The sequence below is a fragment of the Podarcis melisellensis genome, assembly GCF_964234715.1.
Source record: "Podarcis melisellensis genome assembly, chromosome: 1".
Lineage (NCBI taxonomy): Eukaryota > Metazoa > Chordata > Lepidosauria > Squamata > Lacertidae > Podarcis > Podarcis melisellensis.
This window is the reverse complement of record NC_138528.1, coordinates 10,402,789-10,429,457: the sequence shown is the minus strand read 5'-3', so window position 1 is coordinate 10,429,457 and position 26,669 is coordinate 10,402,789. Positions and strand designations below refer to the sequence as shown.

At 46.2% G+C, this 26,669-nt stretch overlaps 1 protein-coding gene across 7 annotated transcripts in view; it reads right to left on the bottom strand.

Moving 5' to 3' along the window:
• SYNE2 (spectrin repeat containing nuclear envelope protein 2) overlaps window positions 1-26,669 on the bottom strand; it is a 240,313-nt gene that overhangs the window by 24,202 nt on the left and 189,442 nt on the right. For all 7 annotated transcript variants that reach the window (XM_081908040.1, XM_081908043.1, XM_081908039.1 and 4 more), the window contains exons 86-96: window positions 25,922-26,098; window positions 25,077-25,199; window positions 24,598-24,752; window positions 23,879-24,023; window positions 22,283-22,377; window positions 21,489-21,723; window positions 19,899-20,093; window positions 18,032-18,157; window positions 13,850-14,002; window positions 10,321-10,479; window positions 9,191-9,360 (exon numbers count right to left, since the gene is read on the bottom strand). In XM_081908040.1, coding sequence (XP_081764166.1) covers window positions 9,191-9,360; window positions 10,321-10,479; window positions 13,850-14,002; window positions 18,032-18,157; window positions 19,899-20,093; window positions 21,489-21,723; window positions 22,283-22,377; window positions 23,879-24,023; window positions 24,598-24,752; window positions 25,077-25,199; window positions 25,922-26,098 — 1,733 coding nt within the window. The remainder of the gene's footprint in view (window positions 1-9,190; window positions 9,361-10,320; window positions 10,480-13,849; window positions 14,003-18,031; window positions 18,158-19,898; window positions 20,094-21,488; window positions 21,724-22,282; window positions 22,378-23,878; window positions 24,024-24,597; window positions 24,753-25,076; window positions 25,200-25,921; window positions 26,099-26,669) is intronic.

Below are 26,669 nucleotides of genomic sequence, written 5' to 3'. Positions count from 1 at the left end.
TGCAAATGAATCAGGGTGAGTGCTCAGTAAACGGAATGTCTGGAAGCAATCTGAGGTACACTGGATGCATAAAGGCCACCAGGAAGAACGATTACTGTTCAAATGGCGCCAATAATGCTCATGGCATTCTGCAGTTTCAACATAACTTAGTGGAAGTGCTGTAGCTCATTGCAAGAGCATCACATGCAGATGGTCCCTAGTTCAAACCACGACATATTTGGGTAGGGTCAGGAATGTTCCTCATCCGAAACTCTTAGAGAGCAACTGCTATTGCTGAGATTAGATGGACCCATGGTCTGACTCGGTATAAGGGAACTTCTGATGCAGTTACATTCTTGAAGACATGTCTCATTCCTAAGAAGCTTACAACCTAAATTCTGATAGAGGGGTCACAGCAAAGTGATGGAAGGGGAGAGAGGAGACATGAAAGGGTGAGAAAGGGTGACCATAAAAAATATTCATATACTATACAGCCTTGGTCCAGTATACCTGAAGGAGCGTCTCCACCCCCATCGTTCTGCCTGGACACTGAGGTCCAGCGCCGAGGGCCTTCTGGCAGTTCCCTCATTGCGAGAAGTGAGGTTACAGGGAACCAGGCAGAGGGCCTTCTCGGTAGTGGCGCCTGCCCTGTGGAATGCCCTCCCACCAGATGTCAAAGAGAAAAACAACTGCCAGACTTTCAGAAGACATCTGAAGGCAGCCCTGTTTAGGGAAGCTTTTAATGTTTAATAGACTATTGTATTTTAATATTTTGTTGGAAGCTGCCCAGAGTGGCTGGGAAAACCCAGCCAGATGGGCAGGGTATAAATAATAAATTATTATTATTATTATTATTATTATTATTATTATTATTATTATTATACCATGTATATACTGCAATATCAGAGTGGCATACAGCATCAGAACATAAAACATACAATCCCAAACTATCATTACAATGACTGGCCAGTCCAAAAAGAGAGAGAGAGAGAGAGATCTTAAAACAATGGTATAGGCCTGTTGGCATAAAAAAAATATTCAAGAGATATGTGGAAGTCAAAAGTGAGGGAGCCGGCTGAATCTCTGCTGGAAGAGTGTTGGAACGATGCCACTATATATGCCTGATTTCTAGAAGAGGCCAATCCAGTCTATGTAATGCAGAGGGCAATGAATAGCGCCCAGGCAGTCCTTGTTGTATCCTGGCCCCAAAGTTGTTCAGGGGTTTGTGTATCAACACAAGAACCTTGAAAGCAAATGTTTGCAGGGTAGAACTCGAACCGCTGACTCCAAGTTACAAGAGAGGAGATTCCAACTAAACATCAGGAAGAGATCTCTTGACAGTAAGTGCTGTTCAACAGCGGAACGGTCTACTTGGGAGGTTGTGGAATCTCCTTCCTTGGAAGTTTTTAAGCAGAGGTTGGATGGCCCTCTGTCATGGATGCTTTAGTTGAGATTTCTGCATTGCAGGGGGTTGCGCTAGATGATTCTCAGGATCCCTTCCAGCATATGATTCTACAAAGGCACACTTGCAACATAATCCTATGCATGTTTATGCAAGCTGGACCTTAAAGAAGGCTGATCGCTGAAGAATGGATGCTTTTGAATTATGGTGCTGGAGGAGACTCTTGAGAGTCCCATGGACTGCAAGAAGATCAAACCTCTCCATTCTGAAGGAAATCAGCCCTGAGGGCTCACTGGAAGGACAGATCCTGAAGCTGAGGCTCCAATACTTTGGCCATTTCATGAGAAGAGAAGACTCCCTGGAAAAGACCCTGATGTTGGGAAAGATGGAGGGCACAAGGAGAAGGGGATGGCAGAGGACGAGATGGTTGGACAGTATTCTTGAAGCTACCAGCATGAGTTGGACTAAACTGCAGGAGGCAGTGGAAGACAGGAGTGCCTGGCGTGCTCTGGTCCATGGGGTCACGAAGAGTCAGACACGACTAAACGACTAAGTCGGAATGCAGCCTAGGGTTGCAGATGCAGCAGCTATGGGTAGGAACACCTAGCTTTCTGAACACCTAGCGGGGACCCCCCCCCCTTTGCTCCACTGGCATGGATTACAAAGGAGCAGATGCAAGCCGGACCTAAGGATGCAGACTTTGCAATAAATGCTGGAGAGTCCAAATACCACCGTGTAGGAGTTTGTTGCAGATGAAATTGCTTCATTAGCTCCAAAGGAGCCCCCAAAAGCGAGAACCAGCATGGTGTCTACAGCTTTACTCCCCCCCCCCCCGCTTAATTTTGTAATGCTAAATACCTTTGCAGCTAAGTAGGCCTAATTAACTAATTTGTCACAATATGCCGTTTGTGGTTCCATCAGGCCAGCCGTCCCTTCTCTAACCGTAAAATGTAAAAACGGAAGAAAAACAAACATAGCATGTTGGAGGAAGGACCAGTTTCAGAAAGGCAAGAGCATCGAAGCGCAATGTTTCTCAGCGACCGGCTGTACGGTCCCTAAAGCATCCTCTTCCAGCCAGACACGGGGCACAAGCCTAAGACAAATACAGGTTCCAAAATCTAACCAGCAAGAGTCTGGCTCAGGTTCCCTTAAACTGGTCGTTTGTGGGGTGGGGTGGGTTAGTAAACCCCCTTTGTGTGGGAAAGGCACAATGGAGGGGTATTTGGCCCCTGCTGGTTGGGGTCTCTCCAGTGCCAGTCCAACATTTTAAGCCCTGGTTATTTTTTGCAACCACTTCTAGCAATAGGCCTGTCGTAGCCGCTGGAGAGAGAGGACTGAATCAGATTGCAAATCAGATTGGAGCTGACATGGTAGCAGAACGTCAAACAACGAAGACTGCACTGTGCCTTTTCGAATTGTGCATTTAAAAAATAATAATAATCCTATCTGTCAGTGCTGGCGCTAAAACGTAAAAAAACCCAAATATCTGCATTTTTCTTTTAATAGGACAATACAATAGAATAAAAATTAAGTGAAAGGAAATGCATGTTTATTTCAGTGTAAACATCATCCCAGGCAGGTGGTCGATATACAATTTAGGTTTGATAAATAGGGGGTGAAATTAAAACACCAATGTTAATCACCGGATCAGAGCATAATTGCGTCTCCGATCTTGAAAAGATATGACTGGCGAATTGGATCCGAAGACTATACAGACAGGTTTAGAAGGTACAGATCGCTAGAAAGCAGGCCCTATTTTTATTTTTTAATTAAGAGGTAAGGTTAATGTGTTTCCACAGTGCCTACACAAGCGACGTCCCTCTCCTGCCTTTGTGTGGATGGACCCCACTAAGAACATTAATTATGAAATGCAACAAAAAGCAAAGCTTTAGGTATAAAGCAGAAAATAACCAGAAGCATTGCACACACGTTCCATTCATTTACCCCCCATGGCGCACTAATCTCCTCCTCCAAATGGCCGGGTGCGGAGAGCAAACAGTTAATTTTAACAAAGGGGGCGGGTGAGGGATGCCCCTAAATGCCATTTATCCTCCTTGCTAACTGCCTCCACAATCCCCCTCCTCAGTCCTTTCTGTCAAAGGCAAAGTGCACACACACACACACACATCTCCCATCCATCCTGGGAAGGACAGAGCCCCTCCCCACCCCCCTTCGCAGGCAGCGACCGCACATCAGAGACACGCGTCTCTTGTTCTTACTGGACCCTTCTGAGTACCAAAAATGCACTTACTGTTTATAAGGGAAAACCATTCCTCAGCTTATCAGTCCAAAGCTGCAGGGATAGCATCCGACTGAGCTGAGCACTCGGGGAAGAGGAAACCCCTCCCTCTCTTCCGCGATTGCCCTATTTAACATCAATGCCTTAATATCTCCCATCGAGAGAAAGAGAGACAAGAGCGAGAGAGAAAGAGAACACAGACCTTTCCCTTCCTCCTCCTCCTCCAAGCCCCGGGGCAGAGCGTCGGAGCCTGTGCACACTCGCACATGCACACTGTATCATGCTGCTGAAGGGTGAATACCACCCTGGCTCCTCGTTTGGACCTCCCGAAGCCGCCATGCAGTGGCGTAGCGTGGGGGGTGCAGGGGGGGCTGGCCGCACCGGGCGCAACATCTGGGGGTTAGGGTTAGGGGGCGCAAATCCATGGGTTAGGGGGCACAAATTACTTGCCTTGCCCCGGGTGCTGACAACCCACGCTACGCCACTGCCGCCATGCCACTCCTTTCAAAAGTTTGCTACCCACATACGGAAAACCCCTTTGAAAACAGGTGGAGGTCTTTCAGGATTTGATGAGGCCAAGTGATTGAGATGTAATATCTCTTAGAGAAATGAGACACATGCAGACACACACACACACACCACGGGTTTTGAAAACTGGCCGACGAAAACCAAGGAAATAATCAAACTGCGTAATGATCTGCTGAAGACATGGGAGGCCACCAATGAAGATCGATATTTGTCGCTTCTCACCATGTCCATCTATTCTGCACACACACACACACACACACACACACACACAATCAAAATTTGTGAGCCTGAGATAAGGACATGTCAACCACTTGATGGAGAGTTGCGATTCACACAGACTTGCAAACAGCTGATCATAGAATTGCAGAACTGGAAGGGACTCCGAGGATCATCTAGTCCAACCCCCTGCAATGCAGGAATCTTTTGCCCAACAAAGGGCTCGAACCCAGAACCCTCAGAGTAAGAGTCTCAGGTGGAATGGCCAAATGTATGAAAAATGTTCTGAAAATGCTTTTTTTAAAAATACGTTTTTTAAAAATACAGTGAATTTTCCATAAGGCTCCCCATCCCCTGAGGAGATTTCACCCCTCCCATATCCAAGAATCTCCTGATGATCTCTGCTGATTCTCCAGAGAGGAGGGGCAGTGTTCTGCTCTCTACTTATTCTGCTCCAGCACCACATCAAAGAGTCAGTCAGTCAGTCAGTCAGTCAGTCAGTCAGTGTGCCGGAGAGAGAGAGACTGAGTGTTAGAGATCGTGTGTATAGATAAGGTTGCTGCTAAGAGCAGCTGCAGACACTCAGTGCAGTGCAGCATTCATTTATGCTTAGACCTCATTAAGCTCTGTACATAGTTGTATAATAGTTGTAGATAGAATAAAAGAAGACATTCTACAGAGCTGCTCTCTGAGTCGTTTATACTCTGCTATACTCTGCTGTACTCTGCTGTGCGACGACTGTCTTCTTGTCGGAGTGAATCCGGTGCTCACAACTCTAAGCTGTGAGTCCACAGCACTTTGACCTGTTCCTGTGCAGAAGGTGGTCTCTGGAAGTGCTACCCAGCTCGCCTAGCCCAGTCGGGGCTGAAGTGCATGAGTCCAGTTCGTGGCACTGGCTCAAGGGCGATGCTGACATCCCCATCTAGGGTCACATTGCATATTGCACTTAAAACACACTAAAACGTTTTATTTGCAGCTGTATAGCTGAGTCCTCATGCTCTTCCGACTGAGCTATCCTCTTGTGCTGGGAGATATTAAAACAGCACCATGCTACTATTACACTATCTCTCATTTGATCAAATGGCAGGATCTGGTTGCCATCCATACAGACTGCAAACCAGTCCGTTCCAGCTTGGTGCAGTTTAACAAACTCGCTTAAAATGCCATTTTTATTAAACTGAGCACCCAACAAGGCAGGGAGGCAAAAAGTGGAATCTTGGGGAACATAAGTATTTCTTTAAAAATCACCCCATACTTTTCATAGGATACTGCAAGAACAATAGTTCAGTTATCTACCCCTTTTGTCCATCCACAGAGTAGAATTCAAAGGAAGTTCTAAAAATCCTTGCTGCATATCGTTTAAGTAACCTTCTCCCACTTAAGAACAACAATCTTCTGACCAAACTGCTGTTGGGCCATGCTGTGTGCAGTTGCTACAGACAGCCAAGTGTGTGGCTATTTACAAGCTTAGCATGCCAAGACAAAGCTCCCCCCCCCACTCCCCCTTGCCCCAGACACCACCTGTTGAATCAGGCACCACCTGTTTTGGCACAGATTTTGTCTAGGTCACTATTGTTCCAGTTCAGGTGAACTACTACAGAAAACCTAACACAGAGACGGCCCTAAAATGCAAAGGTGCTGCAGCATTCTGTTAAAGCTGTCCCTCTCATCGTAACTTCCATGTCTCGTTTTGTGTCTGTCTTTTGGAGAACACCCCAGAGTCTGCCACGACTAGACCTAATGGTCAGGGTCCCTTTAAGCGATGCGGGTGGCGCTGTGGGTTAAACCACAGAGCCTAGGACTTGCCTATCAGAAAGTCGGTGGTTTGAATCCCCACCACAGAGCGAGCTCCTGTTGCTCGGTCCCTGCTCCTGCCAACCTAGCAGTTCGAAAGCATGTCAGAGTGCAAGTAGATAAATAGGTACCGCTCCTGCGGGAAGGTAAACAGCATTTCCGTGCGCTGCTCTGGTTTGCCAGAAGCGGCTTAGTCATGCTGGCCACATGACCTGGAAGCTGTACGCCGGCTCCCTCGGCCAATAAAGCGAGATGAGCGCCGCAACCCCAGAGTCGGCCATGACTGGACCTAATGGTCAGGGGTCCCTTTACCTTTGGGGAACAGCCCCTTTGGGTCAGACCATCTGGTCCAGTATCTGTTCTCGCTTTGGCCAACCAGATGCCCATGGGATGCTCAAAAGCAGGACATGAGCACCACAGCACTCTTCCCACTTGTGAATACCAGCCTCCTTCCTTGGAGGTTTTTAGCAGAGGTTGGATGCTCATTTGTCATGGATGCCAAGCCAGAATTCCCAGAGTAGTTTAACCATCAACCCTTCCCGTGAAACCTTTGGGAATTGTAAATCCACGAGGGGAATAAGTATCTCCAAACAGCTCTCTGTGCCTTTAACAAACTACACTTCCCAGGGTTCCTTAGGGGGAGGAGCCATTGCTGTTTAAAGTGGTATCACACTTTGCTAAAGGCATTGCAAAGATCGGGCATTAGATCTAGTTCCTGCCTTCCTGGTTCAGTGCTAACGTGCTGCGTAATGCAAGAGGGCAGAATTATAGCATGCAGGCAAGGCTCAAGAAATTAATGCAAATCCAAAGGAGGCTGGAACAGTTGGTTATAGTCCCTTTTAATCTGGTATGCCGTCCCCAGACAGCCCTTCCCCCACAACCCGCGGAAGAATCCCAAACATTGCTGTGTGAAGCAGCCTTTCAGAAGCACCCCAGAAATTCATTTGCATTTATCACAATTAAATGTGAGCAGATGTCTGCATGTTATTCTGTTGTTGCTGCTGCTGCTGTTTTGTTCCCCAGATGCACTGAGTTCCCAGAGCTCTTCCTGGTTAGACGCACAGCCTACTCCAGCTGCTTGCATGAACAGACAAAGCCTCCGAGAGCGGCACAAGCCAAGCGACTAGAGGCACAATGGATGCGCGAAAAGGCCCCTTGCAACTGGTGCCATATGGCAAAGCCCAGCTTGTCTCCATGAACTATGAGAAGCATGTCAAAGGGCTAAATGGAGAGCTCACCTAATTTGCCCATCTGTCTCAGCCCGCTTATTGGTTTAAGGTGAAGCAAGTTGTTTACTACAGCGATGTTTTGAAAACAGTTTTTGAACTGGTTTTGCTGCCACCGAAATGCATCCACAATACGTCTGCTCCTATCATTGTGCCATATCATTATGCCTAAATGATATAATTTAGTTTGGTTAGCTATAACATTTCCTTATGGAAAAACACACAGAACCCAGCCAATCAGCTGGCATTAGTAGACAATCCTGCTAATATAAAATTGTCTGAAATCTGACAAGCAGGTCAGTGTTGACATGTGAGTTCCAACAATCCCAAATCTGTCGAACTTCCAAAAACTCGGACATACGCATAACTGTGGATATGCATGATCACCTAAATGTTGAGTATTCACTTGTGTACCTCCAAAAGGTGGAGAAAGAGATAATATATATTCATGCAGTTTGTCAGTAAATACACATGCCAAGATTCATAGTATTTTGGACATTTACTATAACCAAGAATAGCTTAGGCTGGAATCCTGAACCCAATGGGGCTTTCTCCTGAACAGTGGCGTAGCGTGGGGGTGCAGGGGGGGCCGACTGCACCGGGCGCAACATCTGGGGGTTAGGGAAATCCACGGGTTAGGGGGCGCAAATCCATGGGTTAGGGGGCGCAAATTACTTGCCTTGCCCCGGGTGCTGATAACCCACGCTATGCCACTGCTCCTGAATAAGCATACATAGGACTGCACTTGGATCTGAAGTACCACGAATGGAAGGAGGAAACGTATTCATGAACTCTTGCACAACTGCTAGCAGTCGACTTCTCGTAACACATTGGGAATTGTGTTAAAGCATGTGAATCACATTCAAATGAAGAAGAAGAGATAGGCTTCGGCAGGGAAACTACTGAGCCATGAAAAGAATACCACAAAAAATAAAGCTTGTGGAAAGTCAAGTGCAAATAGAAGAACCTCTCTGCATGAAATGATGACAAAGGCAAACCCATCTCACTCCGCTTTAATCTACAGATTTCAGGGCTTCTGCTCCAAATCCAAATACAGTGGTGCCTCGCAAGATGAAAAGAATCCGTTCTGCGAGTCTCTTCGTCTAGCGGTTTTTTCGTCTTGCGAAGCAAGCCCATTAGCGGATTAGCGGATTAGCGCTTTTAGCAGCTTTTAGCGGCTTATCAGCTTAGCGGATAAGCGGCTTAGAAAAGGGGGAGGAGGAAAAAAAACCCGCAGGAACTCGCAAGACATTTTCGTCTTGCGAAGCAAGCCCATAGGAAATTCGTTTTGCGAAGCACCTCCAAAACGGAAAACTTTTTCTTCTAGCGAGTTTTCCGTCTTGCGAGGCATTCGTCTTGCGGGGCACCACTGTACCTGAATCCTGCCTCAGAAACTGACGACTAGTCTACCCATGATGCAGAGGCAAATCCAGCTTCAGGTACGTCTGGGAATGACCATCCCCTGAAACCCTGCAGAGCAACTGCCAATCACTGCAGACAATAGGAATGAGATTGGCAAAGAGTTTCACTTGGTAAAAGGCAGCGTCCTATATTCCTAAGTTCACAGTGGACTATATGCTTAACAGAGAGCTGCTGTCCAGAGACCAATCACACCTCTCTGATGAGGGCACCTATATGCAATGCATGCATTTGCTGCATCCACACTTCACATTTTATCTACATTTTATCTAAACATCTAACAAATGTAGTCCTGAGAACTTTGTTGCTGTCTCTGCACGAGTCCTTTGTGAAAATCACCACCGCATTCTGCTTCCAATCCCAACCGAACTCACAAAGAGAACTTACCGTCCTCCAATCACATCAAAGAGATGCTTCCAGCGATCGTTAATCTTGTTGAGTTTCTCATCTATTTCAGCGGCTTTGCTCTCGTTGCTGGCCTTGATCAGCTGCTCACCCATTTGCTTCAGATGAACTAGATTGTTTTCGCTAAACAGGCTGATTTCCTCCATGCAGTCCTAACAAATAATAACAAAAACAATTGCAAATGTTATTACACACAAAAAGGGAGATCTCTCCATGGAACAAAACAGTAATGGGCAGTGTGGTGGGGCACCACCACTCACCTGACTTTTGTTGGGTGGCTGCTGGATACTGAGAGAGAGGTGGCAGAGAGGTTGATGCAATGCAAAAGCATAGGCAGGGGGGCAGGATTGGCCCTTCCAATGTGTTCGTATGCCAGCCTCACTCTTTGCCTCCTAGTATGCATCAGGGACATGATCAACTAGACATCAGGTGAGCATAACACCATTCACTTTGGGACAAAAGCCACTGGAGTGTGGGCCAATGTTAGGAAAAGGAAGATGGACTTGATAGGGATGTTTGCACTGTGCAAAGATAAACTATGGGATCCACGCCCACCAGGCTTTCTAGAACTTCCCTAGAATTGCCTGGAGGCAATTACCGTATTTCTTGCTCTATAAGACTCACTTTTTCCCTCCTAAAAAGTAAGGGGAAATGTGTGTGCGTCTTATGGAGCGAATGCAGGCTGCGCAGCTATCCCAGAAGCCAGAACAGCAAGAGGGATTGCTGCTTTCACTGCGCAGCGATCCCTCTTGCTGTTCTGGCTTCTGAGATTCAGAATATTTTTTTTCTTGCTTTCCTCCTCCAAAAACTAGGTGCGTCTTGTGGTCTGGTGCGTCTTATAGAGCAAAAAATATGGTAATCACAGAAGACTAGAGAACAGCACATTATGGAAAAAGCAGACGGCTCAAATCAGCATGTTTGAAGCCCACAACTGTGGATCATCTTGAGAGTGTTCCCCCCACCCCTTGGGAACTGTGGAATCTTGGGAGTGTTCCCCCCACCCCGAGAACACCCAGTTAAGCATAAAACACGATAAGCCTGCCCTCCTTTTATCTAAAGGACTTGCTGGACTTTGCAAAAAGTTGCTGGGAGTTTGCAAAAAGCCTGCCTACCTTCTCCAACTTGTCTATCATATCTTCAATGCTGACATCGGCTGACTGGAGCACCTTGCTTTCCATCTGCACCAGCCAAGCGCAGAGCTCTTTATTCTTTTCGTTGAACACAATCCAGGCATTGAGTCGGTCCTCAATCTCTTGCTTGCGCAAAGAAACCTATGGAAGAGGATACACACGGCAGCTGTCTTTGTTATATCTCGGGAGGCAGCCAAAACTCAAGACTGAATATACACATCTGTTTCTTTCCCACAATAAAGGATGTCAACAGGCTTGGCTGGAAAAGGTAGAATTCTCAAGCAATCGATTCCTCCACTTTGCAGGAAAATTTTATCTTCCCCATGAATAAAAGGCAACCCAGATCGTTGACAACAATGGGATGTAAAGGTGGTCCAGAAAACACCAGATTTCCTCACACAGAGACACCAGTCCTTTTATTTGCCAAAATGGGGCACCTTATTAGCAAAATATGAAACTTGAGCACACAAAATATTAAATGTCCCATGCACACGATATCAGCTGAAATGCTGAAACACAGTTTAAAATAATGTGCATGAGCTTTGCATTCTCCCTCTGGCATAGTTTGCCATCCACCTGGAAGCTCAAACCTTGGTTTGAGTTTAAAATCATGATTAGCACAAGCTAAGCTTCCCCCCTGATGCCTGTGACCTGGTCTGCATGAACCTCAGGCTCAGTTGCTTTCCCTTCTTTTCTCCTTCTCTGACGAAACTGCAAGGAGGATATTGGCAACTTTCATTTCCATTATCAACCAACCACAGTTTCTTTTTGCACTTGAAATTGGCAAACTGTGGTTAGGACCAACTATGGTTTATTGACATAGCCAACGTCAAACATGATTAATAAATCCTAGCTTTTTTCAATAAACCATTGTGTGTTCCCCCACTCCCATCCCCAGTCAGGGGGTGATATAGAGTAAGTGTTGGGAAACATACAATATCCACTACCCTGCTTCTTATTCTGACATATTACAGAATCATAGAATCGTAAAGCTGGAAGGGGCACTTGTGTACAGTGGTACCTCAGGTTAAGTACTTAATTCGTTCCGGAGGTCTGTATTTAACCTGAAACTGTTCTTAACCTGAAGCACCACTTTAGCTAATGGGGCCTCCTGCTGCTGCTGCCGCGCCGCCGGAGCAAGATTTCTGTTCTCATCCTGAAGCAAAGTTCTTAACCTGAAGCACTATTTCTGGGTTAGCGGAGTCTGTAACCTGAAGCGTATGTAACCTGAAGCATATGTAACCTGAGGTACCACTGTATATCTATTCCAACCCTCCTGTAAGGCAGCAATATGCAGCAGTCCCATATGGGGTTCGAACCTGCAAACTTTGGTGTTATCAGCACCATGCTCTAACCAACTGAGCTATCACAATTGTCTTTCTTCAAGATGAGGAAGACCCCAGATTTCACCCCCAGCATCTCTAGGCAGAGTTTGTGGAGAAAACCCTTCTGAAACCCTGGAGAGCCATTGCCCGTCAGTTTGGACAGAACTGAGCTAAATGAACTTGTGGTCTGACTCACTAAAACCCAGCTTCCTACATTACCATGATAGGTACCCTCAGTAATGTTTACCTGTTGGAAATTAAAAACATCTCTGCTCAATGACTTTCCCCATCTTTGTTTACTGTGCTTACAACGTGCAGTCCTCTCCCCCGTATATTTTGATTTGCTTTAATGTAATATTTTTGAACACTGCAGAAACCCTTTCACAACACAAACATAGGATAAGTAATGTTAAATGATGCCAAGTTAAAGCAGACACACAGCTGCCATTTTCAGCAGCAGGTGTGTGTTGCAGGTAACCTGCATTTCCATCCTCTGAGCTGCTTATTAAGTGGACTGTTTGCTGCTCCTATGTCTTCCTCTGTAATGCGACAGTGACTTTAGCCCTGCCTGTGCTAAACCCCTGACCTCCTGGTACCCCCCTCCCCGACTGTGTCTGCTCCGTTTGTTTTCCTCTCTCTTCCAGCAGGAGCATCTGGCTGGTTAATTCCATGGTTCTCCAGGACAGCTGCACTGCCTAGCTTTTAAATACTTACAGAGGCTGCAGCCTTTTCCGCGAATTGTTTTCAATACAATATGCTTCTGTTGGAGACTCCGGCTTAGGCTTAGATCTCTCAGAAAGCAAGTGGGGCATGCTAATTGCTGGATTTTGCACCTCAAACGTTTAACCAACTAAATATTTTCACCTCAGTTGCCAGGATTGTTCGGGACTTTTGTCCAATGAAGTGTATATGCTTCAAGGAATCAGGACACACGGCCAGTCGCAATACCTTTGAGCCATGAGAGGAAGACCGCGTTCTAGTTTCTGCCTTGGCCTGATTGTTCCCCCTTGGGCAAATCATTATGTCTCTTGCCTGAGTCCCCAATTTGTATAATGGGAATAATGGTGACCTACTCGCTGTGTAGGGATGCGGGTGGCGTTGTGGGTTAAACCACAGAGCCTAGGACTTGCTGATCAGAAGGTTGGCGGTTCGAATCACCATGACGGGGTGAGCTTCCATTGCTCGGTCCCTGCTCCTGCTAACCTAGTAGTTCGAAAGCACATCAAAGTGCAAGTAGATAAATAGGTACCGCTCCAGAGGGAAGGTAAACGGCATTTCCGTGCGCTGCTCTGGTTTGCCAGAAGCGGCTTAGTCATGCTGGCCACATGACCCGGAAGCTGTACGCCGGCTCCCTCCGCCAATAAAGCGAGATGAGCGCCGCAACCCCAGAGTCAGTCACAACTGGACCTAATGGTCAGGGGTCCCTTTACCTTTACTCATTGTGTGGCCAAAACATAAAGGAATGTAAAGCAAGTCTGAGTCCCATCCAATGGAGTGGAAAACTCCCTTAGTGCTCTCTCTGAGTGGTTGCAAGCAGGCATTGCAACAGCAGCGGAGAAAATGCAATGCAGTTCAAAGCTGCATATGGCTTTAGAACTGCATGAATACGACTTGGGGCGGGGGTGGGGGTGGGGTGGGGGCGGGGGAAATAACATGAATAGGTTTTCAACATCTGCTTGCAGTGCATTCACAGATGAAATCTCTCTCTGAACTTAAATTTCAAAAAGTTAAGCTTTAAGAGAGAGAGATTGCCTGCTACCTGAGAACTATGAAAATACCAGGTGCTCTGAGCACTGTAATACCTTTTCACCACTTGCATTATGTATTTAAGCTTTGAACAAAAAACATCCCTAGAGTTCAATTTGCTTCTCCTTGTATTGCTGCATTCTAAAATAGTTTTAAAAGTTTTCAGAATTTCTTTGTGGAGGGGGGGAAAATAACACAGGAGGGAGCAGTTCTTTCGCACACTTTCGCCACAATAAAACTCCATCTTCAGGAAGAGAAAGAAAAACACTACCCACAGCCCCCCCACAAAAACCAGACCCCTTTTAAGACCCCTCAAGCAAAATCTCTCGTGCTTCTTTGTGCAAAACTGGAAGGCTTACACAGTTCCCTCCTGGCACCCCAGAATTGCCTTCAGAAAGCCCAGCCAAGAAACAACCGCCTGCCCCTGTTAAGCCACTTACTCTTAGGCAGAGCTCTTCCCACTGTCTGTGCAAATGCTCGACTTGCTCTTTCAACACCATCACATCTTCCGCATGGATGTAGTGCGCCAGGCCCTTCATGCTGCCAAGTTTGTTTGCGTTTTGGTTCCAGTTGGCCAGCGACTTCTCCAACTCCTTCATTGAAACACCAAAGGCGGGGGGGGGGGGGAAGACACACAACAACAGACCCTTTCAGAGGAAGCTCTGGGAGAGATGTGTGTGTGCGTATTTTCCTCCAAACCTTTTGGTTAATCCTATGATTGGCCTGTAGGAGGGGGAAGGGAAATGGGGGGGGGGGAGGTGGAGGAATCTGCATATAGGAGCAGGCTGTGACTAGATGGGAAGGGGGGGGCGTGGAACTGCACTGGGCCAAGCTGCTTTATCCTTGCAAACGCGGCAGTTGTAACTTTCAGAAAGGGGCAGTAATTCCATCCCACATCCTTGAGATGTTTAGGAGATTCAATAAAATTAAATTAAAAAGAGAGAGAATCTGTGGTGGGGTCCTGTTCATGCTATTCATGCAATTGCTGCTTGAAACTAGTACAGTGGTACCTCGGGTTAAGCACTTAATTCGTTCCGGAGGGCCATTCTTAACCTGAAACTGTTCTTAACCTGAAGCACCACTTTAGCTAATGGGGCCTCCCACTGCCGCTGCTGCATGATTTCTGTTCTCATCCTGAAGCATGTTTTTAACCCGAGGTACTATTTCTGGGTTAGCGGAGTCTGTAACCTGAAGCGTCTGTAACCTGAAGCGTCTATAACCCGAGGTAACACTGTAGAACAAACCCATGCATGTCTACTCAGAAGCAAGACACCCCCCCCCATTCTGCTTCTTCCTGTGTATAGGATTTCCTCCCCCTCCACCTTAAGGGTGGGGGTGGGGAGAAGGAAACATGCTTTGAAGGAGAGTGTTTTTGTGTTGTTTTTGTGCCGCCTCAACAACTTCGATCAGAGCCAGGGGGGTGTAACATTTAAGAGTGCTGGACTAGGACATGGGTAGGCAAACTAAGGCCCAGGGGCCGGATCCAGCCCAATCACTTTCTAAATCCGGCCCATGGACCATCCGGGAATCAGTGTGTTTTTACATGAGTAGAATGTGTCCTTTTACTTAAAATACATTTCTGGGTTATTTGTGGGGTCTGCCTGGTGTTTTTACATGAGTAGAATGTGTGCTTTTACAGTGGTACCTCAGGTTAAGAACTTAATCAGTTCTGGAGGTCTGTTCTTAACCTGAAGCACCACTTTAGCTAATGGGGCCTCCCGCTGCTGCACGATTTCTGTTCTTATCCTGAAGCAAAGTTATTAACCCAAAGTATTATTTCTGGGTTAGAAGAGTCTGTAACCTGAAGCGTATGCAACCTGAAGCGTATATAACCCGAGGTACCACTGTATTTAAAATGCATCTCTGGGTTATTTGTGGGACATAGGAATTCATTCTTCTTTTTTTTCTTTTCAAAATATAGTCCGGCCCCCCACAAGGTCTGAGGGACAGTGGACCGGCCCCCTGCTGAAAAAGTTTGCTGACCCCTGGGCAAAAGCCTCTCAGAGTTTAGGTGAAAGCAACTCGGCACAGACTTCAAGATGTCCTAGGAAAGTGAATGCAAGGCAGCAGCCTCAGACTGCAAATCTGCACAGGTTTCATTTGCAAATCAAGGCCCTTATAGTCTTTTTGAACCCATTTTCCCCAAACACTTGCAAACAATCTGCCCTGTACCCCAGACTACAGTTATTCTTTTTGTCTTTGTCCATCTTTTTATTTTATCTCTACGTGGGGCTGCCCTTGAGACTGACCCAGAAACTCCAGCAGGTGCAGAATGCTGCGGCGAGACTCCTCACCACAGGATCACATTCACCCGGTGCTATACCAGCTGCACTGGCTCCCGGTGGAGTAAAGGATCAGGTTTCAGGTGCTGGTTTTAACCTTTAAACCTTTATGGCCTAGGACTCTCGTACCTATGAGACCGCCTCTCCTGGTATGTCCCACGGAGGACCTTACGGTCTTCAAATAAAAACATCTTGGAGATTGGGCCACAGGGAGGTTAGGCTGGCCTCAACCAGAGCCAGGGCTTTTTCAGCCGTGGTCCCGATCTGGTCGAACACTTTGTCACAAGAGACTAGGGCCCTGCGGGACTTGACATCTTTTTGCAGGGCCTGTAAGACAGAGCTGTTCCACCAGGCCTTTGGAAAAGGCACAGTCTGACCCCCTGTCTCCTTCTGCAATCCTCATAGAACTCTAGCCCAATGGTTAATTTGATTCTGAATTGATTTTAGAATGTATTTCAATTAATTGACTGTGATTTTATGTAAACTGAATTGATTTTAGAATGAATTGGTTTTAGAACGCTGTATTACTTTTACTGTTGTTAGCCGCTCTGACTCGGCTTCGGCTGGGGAGGGCGGGATATAAATAATTATCATCATCATCTTACAAACAACAGAACTGTGTGGATGCTAAGGGGCAAAAGGGAGCTACAGAACTGCTCCAGATACTGGAGGGAGAAGGTGAGGTTGTAGCTCCACAGGTATAAACCCTTCTCCACAGGCTGATCTTTCCCATTCCGGATCCGCCATGCTGAAAACCCATTCAACCAACTTTTTAAAGGAACTTGTGTCCAAACAGAATTATATCTTTTTTTTTCAAAGACTTATATCAGTTTACCTGCCACTCTCAAAGCAGTACTTTAGCTTGCAATCTTAATTCCAAGAACATTAGCTCTACACTAGCTCAGCATGGTGCCTCAACCTGCTTTCCAATGCTATATCAGAGCATCAGGAGTTGGGAGTGTGGATATTCTTTGAATCCGCATTCCTTAACCTGGTTCTCTCCTGATGTTATGGAGCTACAATTTGGGAGCTGTAGCTGAAAACATCTGGAGGGCGCCAGGTTAGGGAAACCTGCCTCTCATCATTCAACTTGCATAAATTTACTGGGACGAAAACAAATGAGAAGATAAAGGCTCTTGTAGAAATTAGGACGTCAATAGCCAGGCAAGAGGAAGCCCATTTCGCAGAAGCACTTGAGGCTTCCGCTCCACTGGGCAGTAAGGCTGGGAGACCAGGGTTCAAATCTGTACTCGGCCATGTAGTTCACCAGGTGACCTTGGGTCAGCCATTGCCTCTCACAGCCCTAACCTACCTGACAGGGTTGTTGTGGGAATTCATTGAGGATGAGAGAGGGAGAATCATGTACGACACCTTGAGCTCAATGGAGAAAAAGTTGGGTTGTAAATGCAAAAGAGAAACAAGCGTTTGGTTTTAAAAGCTAAACTAGGGAAGTGCCATATTTTTCGCTCCATGAGACGCACCTGACCATAAGACACACCTGGTTTTTAGAGGAGGAAAACAAGAAAAAAAATATATTCTGAACGAAACAGTGGATGTATGATTTTTGTGAAAACAAAAAAATTCCTTCCAGTAGCACCTTAAAGACCAACTAAGTTAGTTCTTGGTATGAGCTTTCGTGTGCATGCACACTTCTTCAGATTCTTCAGTGGTATCTGAAGAAGTGTGCATGCACACGAAAGCTCATACCAAGAACTAACGTAGTTGGTCTTTAAGGTGCTACTGGAAGGAATTTTTTTGTTTTGACTATGGCAGACCAACACGGCTACCTATCTGTAACTGGAACTATGATTTTTGTGGTTCATGCTATGGCCACAGACATGATATATGATTTGACAGTGAGTTTGGGGTAGCCCAGTGCAAAAATCCTGAGAAACCTTGTGGATCAGTGCTTTGTAACCACGTTTTTGCGCCATTGCGGCCCCACAAAACAGTGGATGCGTGATTTTTTTGGTACTGGCTGTAGCCATGGACATGCTATGTGATCTGATGGTGAATTTGGGGTGACCTAATGCAAAAATCCTGAGGATCCATGTCCTTTTGCCTCCCCCTCCCAGGCAGCCTCCTTTATCGCTAGCATCCCTTATCTCCCTCCGATCGCTTGCTGATCAGCTGATCAGCGACTTTGTTTCAACACCCCCTTCCCTCTTTCTAAAAAAAAAAAAAGGACAATCGGCTTTTTGCCCCTGGGCAATTCAGCTCCAGGGACCACAAATCCACTCCATAAGATGCACAGACATTTCCCCTTACTTTTTAGGAGGAAAAAAAGTGTGTTTTATGGAGCAAAAAATACGGTAATTGACAATTCAGGGTTTTCTTTACCTTGGCATGTTCCTTGGTGGCCTGAAGCTCAGCATGCTGGACTGGAAGAGGGTCTTTTACTCTTGCTTTCAGCTCCTGCAGCCTGTTGCCCAAGTTTTCAGCTTGGCTTTTGCAGCTCTCCCACGTCTGTAATGTCGAAGAGGGAAAAAGCAAGACATGAAGGGAGCTAATGGACGCCAGTAGACATTGCTTAAAAGGATGGATGAAGCTAGTAACACCTAAGCCCTGAGCTATTTTGTTGTCCTCTTTACTAGACAGGGCAACTTGGTGTGCAGAGGTAGAAACTGACACTCAGAAAGCATCATTGCCTGACTCAGCCAAGCCAGGTCTAGTGCAAGAAAATTCAGAAGAATTCAGGATTTGGGGACCATTTGCAAACACTTGCAAACACTCAGGCCTTTGTAATATCTCAGGAGCCAGCAAAATAGGAGTGGATTCAGATCCTGAACCATGGGCCAGGATTTACCGTATTTTTCGCCCTATAGGACGCACCGGCCCATAGGACGCACCTAATTTTGGAGAAGGGGGGAAATCAAGGGGGAAAAAATTAGCCCCCCCCCAGGTTTGCGCAGCCATCCCCAAGCTAGAAGAGGGAGATGGAGCGCTCCGTCTCCCTCTTCTGCCTTCAGGGACAGCCTCTCTAGCCTCCGTGGGGCAGCGGCTTGCCCCGCTGTCTCCCGAGTTTGTGGGGCTGGCGATGGGGAGAAGCAAGCTTGCTTCTCCCCCCCCCCCTGCCAGCCCCACAAGCTCAGGGAATAAAGGGGTGGCGGCGCTCCGCCTCCCCGCTATCCCCCGAGCTTGTGGGGCTGACAGGGGGGGGGGGGGAGAAGCAAGCTTGCTTCTTCCCCCGCCAGCCTCCAGCTCGGGTCAGGGAATAGCGGGGTGGCGGCGCTGCACCTCACCGCTGTCCCCCGAGCTTTTGGGCTGCAGGGTGCTGCCCACAAGCCTTGCAAGCCCGTGGGATCTCTCACCGGGCTTGCAAGACTTGCGGATAGCTTCCTGAAGCCTGGAGGACGAGAGGGGTCAGTGCCCACCGACCCCTCTCGCTCTCCAGGCTTCAGTGAAAGCCTGCATTCACCCCATAGGACGCACACACATTTCCCCTTCATTTTTGGAGGGGAAAAAGTGCGTCCTATAGGGCGAAAAATACGGTATGTTAGGGGAGCAGGCTTCATGTTGGGGGGGTGCAGAACCTCAGTTATTTTTATTGTTTTACTTGATTCCCCCCCCCCCCCAGCTACGCCCGTGTCCTGAACTCTTTTACTCCCCTGCCACACAGTCTAGTTTTTGTTTTTTAAAGGTAGGCATTCCTCTGTGGTGTCAATGCCATAGCAACCCCCTCCATCTAATTCCTTAATTAGTGTGCCTTGGGCTTGCCAATCAGAAGGTCAGCGGTTTGAATCCCCGTGATGGGGTGAGCTCCTGTTGCTCGGTCCCAGCTCCTGCCCACCTAGCAGTTCGAAAGCACGTCAAAGTGCAAGTAGATAAATAGGTACCACTGCAGAGGGAAGGTAAGCGGCGTTTCTGTGCGCTGCTCTGGTTTCGCCAGAAATGGCTTAATCATGCTGGCCACATGACTTGGAAAAACTGACTGCGGACAAACACCGGCTCCCTTGGCCTATAGAGTGAGATGAGCGCCGCATCCCCAGAGTCGTTTGCGACTGGACTTAACTGTCAGGGGTCCCTTTACCTTCACTTACTGCCTTTGGGACAAGCTTTGTTCTGCAATTTGTGATGGGTCTGTGTCTCTAAATGTACATGTTGCTTTCATCCTGTTCTCAAGATGAATCAACACCAGCTTGGAAACTCCACTATAGGAATATGGGGGTTCTGTACTCTTGCCAGGGTCTTTTCTTATGCTAAATACCTGCAGGGTGCGCTGAAGCTGCTTTCTGATCTTCTCCAGCTGAAGCTGGGTTTTGCTCCAGGTCTCTTGCACATGCGTCATCTTGAGCTGGAGGGCAATTCTTGCCTCAGGGTTTGCCACGTCAAGTAACTTCTCCCCGGCTGCCAAGGTTAAGGAGTGCTTAGTCTGCCACCTCTGAAGGAGGATCTCCTTTTTCTAAAAAGAAAACAGGGAAACATGCCCAAACTGTAATCATATGAACACACAGAGACATGGCCACAAAGCGATAAAACAATACCAAACAGTTTTAGTAGAGAAATAATTCTCTACTGTTTAAGAACCACTGTTTGGAGAGTTCTTGTTTAAAAGGTTCTCTCAGTCTGGTTTCCACAGGATTTGTACAATAACAATACCTAATATTTATATACAGTGGTACCTCAGGTTACATACGCTTCAGGTTACAGACTCCGCTAACCCAGAAATATTACCTCGGGTTAAGAACTTTGCTTCAGGATGAGAACAGAAATCGTGCAGCGGCGGCACAGCAGCAGCAGGAGGCCCCATTAGCTAAAGTGGTGCTTCAGGTTAAGAACAGTTTCAGGTTAAGAACGGACCGCCGGAAGGAATTAAGTACTTAACCTGAGGTACCACTGCATTAGATTTGAAAAGACACAAATGCTTAAAAATAATAATTCTCCCTGTATGACCAGCAATAAATTCAAGGCAATTTGTGGGGTCCCTCTCATTCATTTTATCCTCACAACTCTTGGTGGTAGGTTAGACCGAACGTGTGCCCCCCCTCTGTATGTGTGTGTTTGTGTGTGTGTGTGTGTGTAAACAAGGCCTCACATCCAGTCACCCTGAGAACTTTGTTGCTGAGTCAGGATTTGAACCGAGGTCTCCACAGTCTATTCCAAATATTCTCCACATTACATACACCCCCACCAGGGGCAGGAGAGGAGAAACAGCCAGGACAACTGCAGAGCAGGTAGAACATCTACAATCTTCCTGCTCTACTTTTGTTGATGCTCCCCGAGAAAGGAGAAGAGAGATTTTTGGAGAAAAAGAGATGAATTAATATTAGAGGTAGCTAGAATAACTGGATCCACTGCTTTACGAAAAAAAGGAAGTCAGTTTTTAACGCAGGGGTGAGCAAACTTAAAGCTTGAGGGATCTACTTTATTTTTCCTTAGGACCCTGAGGTTCACCAGCTGGAGCCAGGTGTGCAAAATATGGACTTAACCTGGCAGGCATTCTCCAATAATTAAGGAACAAGATGCCAGGAGTTTCTGATCAGGACCAAAACAAACCTCTTAAGTCCTTCCACATATAAAAAACGATCCTACACTTGGTCTCCACTCAAGCATTCTATTTCAGCAATCTAATTTATAGGGTGAATTATTTTCAGTTATTGCTATAGTTAAGACAACTGAGAGTCAGAAATAATTTTCCATTACACTGCAAACCACCTAGATTCTGAGCGATCTTCTGCCCACCCCTAGTTTAACAGATGCCAAGTCCCCTTTAAGTTTTCCAAGCACTAGCAATTTTGATCTTTTAAAAATGCAACGCTATCTATGTTTCGCTGGTTGTAGGAAGAGGAGGCCTAACCTTGATGTCGTGACTCAGATTCCTGAGTTGGTGTAGACTATACTTCTCCTGACTCTCCACAGCCGCCATGAATCCACTTGTGTGCATGAGGATCTTCTTGATGTCTTGTAGTGAAGTTGTGAATTTTTGCCATTGCTTTACGAGACTGTCAATCTCGCCCTTTCTCTGCTGAGCTGCCCGGACGATGCTTTGCCACTGTTCCTTCAGCAGGGTGAGTTTGGAGAGAAACGTGGTCCTGAAGTGGTGAGAGATTAACTTGTCAGTCATGTAGCATCTTATTATTATTATTACTACTACTACTACAATTTATATCCCACCCTTCCTCTCCCAAAGGAGTCCAGGGCAGCAAACACACAAACAATAGAACAATTAAAAACAATTGCACTACAGATGTAGACTGGGAACAATTTCAACTTGAAAGGCTTGTTAGAAGGTCTTCCATACACACGCAAAAATGCAACAGAGATGTTGCCTGTCTAATATGTAATCAGAGGGAATGCCAAAGGCTAGATGCCACAGCACAAAAGGTCAGATTCCCATATTGTTTGGAATGGACCTTTTGATAACGTGCTACCTGCAGGAGGTCCTCACCTGTGGCGTGGAGTGATCACCTGGGTATATAAAGGGTGAGACAATCCTCTGCTCAGCTCCATGACTCACTGTTTTAGGCACGGTGATTTATTATGACACCTTCAACCCTCCCTTAAAAACTGTTGTCGAGTTCAAGCCTTGGAATGCACACATCCTACAACTGCACCCCGATTTGAAACACACAACCAAGCCATATATCTCACCGGTTTTCAGCTTCTCCCGATTCCAGCACGTGCAAAGCCTTTGACATGATAGAATTAAAAGTCTGCTGGTTCACCAAGATCTCCGCTTGCAGTGTCTGTAAACATCGAAGGAAATGTTTTAATTATGCGTCATGCAAAGGGAAAGATTAAAACCACGGCACAAGTATAGCCCTTTGCAGAGCACTGATCTGCCTGGGCACTTTATTTGCAAGAGTTCTGCTCTTGCTCTTTGCAGATGTGAAATCTACACCCACAAAGTGCTGCTGAGAAGTGTTTTGAGAAGAAAGAAGGAAGGAAAAATGCCTTGCTCTCCTTCTTCCCGCAAAGGTAAGTGTGGCACGTTTACCTTGGGGGTGGGGCCATCTTTCAGCCAAAGGGCCAAATCCCAGGAGTGGGCAGGGCCAGAGGAAAAAGAGGGCAGAGCAATGGTAGTGGCCCTTACTTCTGTATATTTGAGCCAGACTGTATTTAACTAAATAATCCTTTTAAGGCAGGGATGAAACTTGGGCACAGGAGGACTAAATAATAAAAAATTATTATTATTATTTTTACTACTACTACTACCACTGCTACTATTACTATTACCAACATTACAAAATTCCAGCTATTTTCTACTCCAATACTTCAACCAATACTTTATCAAGCCCTGACCATGCCTTCACCTATGTCTTGAAGATGCAAATTAGCAGAAGCACAGGCTGCAAAGATTTGCTAAGATGTACCATCCCAGATTAGGGACGCGGGTGGCACTGTGGGTTAAACCACAGGGCCTAGGACTTGCTGATCAGAAGGTCGGCGGTTCGAATCCCCGCGACGGGGTGAGCTCCCGTTGCTCAGTCCCTGCTCCTGCCAACCTAGCAGTTTGAAAGCGTGCAAGTAGATAAATAGGTACCGCTCCGGCGGGAAGGTAAACGGCGTTTCCGTGTGCTGCTCTGGTTCGCCAGAAGCGGCTTAGTCATGCTGGCCACATGACCCGGAAGCTGTACACCAGCTCCCTCGGCCAATAAAGCGAGATGAGCGCCGCAACCCCAGAGTCGGTCACAACTGTATCTAATGGTCAGGGGTCCGTTTTCCCTTTACCATCCCAGATTACAAGTAAGGAATAGTATACTCTCTCATATAAAAAGCCTTCTGCATATAGGAATCTTGCAAGTTAGGAATACAATTGCTTTTCTATTATTCAGTTGTAGTGGAGCAATGGAGACAAGTTTTTCCTACTGTCCGGGGATAGGCGAATTGTGGTAATATCACAAATGCTATGGTCTTTTTTTCAGTATACCTAAAACCCTTTGCTTATTAGGGGCTACCCCACATTTTCTCCAAAAAACTGCTTTGTGCAGGTAACTACCATAGTGTTATCTAATTTCTCAAAAGCAGGGGGTCCATGGCTTGGCTTTTGGAAAATAGGGGGTGTTCACTGATTAGCAAATTGGGAACCACTGCCCTAGAGCGACCTCAGGAAGTCTAATTGGCTAGAGAATGAAACTGTATCATGGCAAAATTTAACTCAAGTCCCACAGCCAATGATTTGCTTGGTGTAGCAATCAGATCCATCTTTCTGCTCTGGATTGGGGCCGAAACAGTGAGGAACATTACCTCATACTCCCTCTGCTGTTTCCGCAGCCCCTCTAGGCTGCCCGCCATATCTTCCCTCAAGACCTCTTTCATTTTCTCTTGGAACAGCACCCACTTTTGGCATCTCTGAATGAACTTTTCATCAGACTGAATGCCCTGCAGTTCACTGCAATGAGAAACAAAATTCGAAATCAGTTCTGCAGCCGCGCCTTCTGCCAGTTACGCTTTCGGTCATGCATGATTGTGGCCCAGGTGGCAAGGGTGGCTTGTGCCCATTGGGACTGATGGGGCAGAATACAGGGAGCCCCTACAGTAGGTGGGGCCTGATCCAATGACTGGCAGAGCTTGACACGAATCAGCAGTGTGATGCAGCAGCAAAAAAGGCTAATGCTATTCTTGGCTGCATCAACAGAAGTCTGGCGTCCTGATTGAGGGAAGTCATAGTCATGCTCTGTTCTGCATTGGTCAGACAACACCTGGAATATTGTGTCAAATTCTGGGCACCACAATTTAGGAAGAGTGTTGACAAGCTGGTGTGCAGAGGAGGGTGACCAAGATGATCAAGGGTCTCAAAGCCAAGCCTGATGAGGGAGTTGGGTATTTTTAGCCTGGGAAAGAGGAGTGTAAGGGGAGATATGATGGCCATCATCAATTATCTAAAGGGCTTGGACCCAAACAAATGGATTTTAAGTTACAAGGAAGGAGTTTCTGACTAAACATCAGGAAGAACGTTTTTTTACCAGCATTTCTCCAGAGCCATCGCTTTCTTCTGAGTCCATTGCCAGTTCAGATCCTGCAGTCTTTTTGCAGTGAAGTCGCTGAGCGGAAACCTAAAGCTGAATTCATTCAGACTCTCCATCTCGGGTGATAAAGCTGTGAGGACCAACATCTGGCTCTGAGAAAAAGGACAAGACAGATGAGGCTGCTGGTTTGCAAAAGCCTATCATGCTTCTTGTTGGGCGGTTCTTTTTGGCGCAATGTGCAAAACACCAGGTGCCAGGAAAGCCAAAGGAACAAGAGCCACCAATTGCTATGCAAGGAAGGACACCAGCTAGGGAAGATCAGAATGGCCTCAAACGAATTTTTTTAAAGGCCCGCTTTGTTCTTGAAGAACTGATTATGTTCCCCTGTATTTTCCTCCCCTGCCACCCAGAAGGGATGAGTGAGTTGCAGTTCCAAACATCTGGTGGGTACCAGGCTGGGAGCTTTTCTGGCTTACCATGAGTAGATCTGAGTCTTCAGTGCCTTGGTTCAGATTTTCCAACACTTCCGTGAACCCTTTAACATGATTCTCCAGGTTTTCCAAGCAAGTCTCAAAACGCTTCAGCTGTAAAAGGTCAAACTGAGGAGAGAAATTAATATGCTGATGTTTGCAGAGGTTTAATTTTCATTCCGATCAGCCAATCACCTTATTTATGATTTTGAACTTTGCTTTCTTTCTTTTATATGGTGCTCTATGTTGAACATTGTAAACTGCCCTAATACGGAGGAAAACATCTGTACTAGGATGCTACCTTTATTTGCCCAGCGAAACTGTCACAAAATAGCATGCCTGCTTCTGAGTTCTCTAGAACTCTCAATTGGGCTAGAAGATGATTAAAGGGGAGGGGAAAGAAAATCTTGCAAGATTAAAGGCAGAATTTGGGAGGAGGCAGCTGACATGCAAATGAGGCGCCATGAAGTTGCAGCAAGGCCTTTTGGGAAAAATAAGCTTAACAATGGCTGCTTCGCCATCTCTGGAAACAGAAAAATGAGCATTTGCTCACTTCCAGCTACTGAGAAGCAGGATAGGTGGAATACAGGAAGAAATGAGGAAACAGACTGTTCTTTGGTAGAAATTAATTTTGCACCTAGTTTTTTCTAGTAAAAAACAGCACAGATCCTGCAAGCCTGAAGCCTGCCAATGGTGTGGGCATATAAATTTGTATGGCCAATGGCATTTCCCAACAAATACATTTGGGGAAAAAATCACAGAAGCATTATTCCTCTCTCTCCCCTCCCCGCCCCGCACCAGAACCTGTTGACATGTAGGAGTTAACAGCAAAGTGACCCACTCAGAAGTACCTCAAACTCATTTTCTTTCATCTGTAGCATCTTCTCCAAATAGGAGATCCTTTGAAGTGGCTGGAGTTTTTCTGGAAGAAGTGGTTCTGTGGGCTCAGCCAGCTGAGCTATTTTATCTGCCAGCTCAGAAACAGGAAGAAAACTTTCTTTGATGTTCTGAAGGTCCAGTTTCAGCATCTGGAAAGAAAGGGAGATGCATCAAGAGAAAGAAACGAAGGCTCCTGGGTTATGGTGTTGGTTGCAATCTCAGATTGATGTGTCCGCCCTCAGACCCAGATGTTTCCCTGTCCCTGGGCACAATAGGCCAGAAAGGAAATCACTTTTGTGATTTGGAGTTCTCCAAATTTTGCAATGAAGTTCTCGTCTCCAAACACGTTATCAAAATGTGCATACAAACGACAGGATGAAATTCGTTCGGAAATGTGTATTTTGTAATAAAATAGTCTCAAGAATTGGAAATCAGAAGTACCAACATTGAAAGATTGGCAAAATAATTTTTTTGAAATGACTGAATTAGCAAAAATGATGGCAACAATTAGAATGCAATCTAATCAAAATCTCAAACAGGAATGGAAATGTGTAGAAGAATACATGACCAAAAGATGCTCCAACAAGAATTTATTGATTTCACTAAGCTAAGAAGATACAAAATTACAATCTCAATAATAAAGTTACAAAATAACAACAAGGAAGTCATGCACGGGTGGAGGGAAGACACAAGGCAAGAAATAAGAAATGGATAAATGTT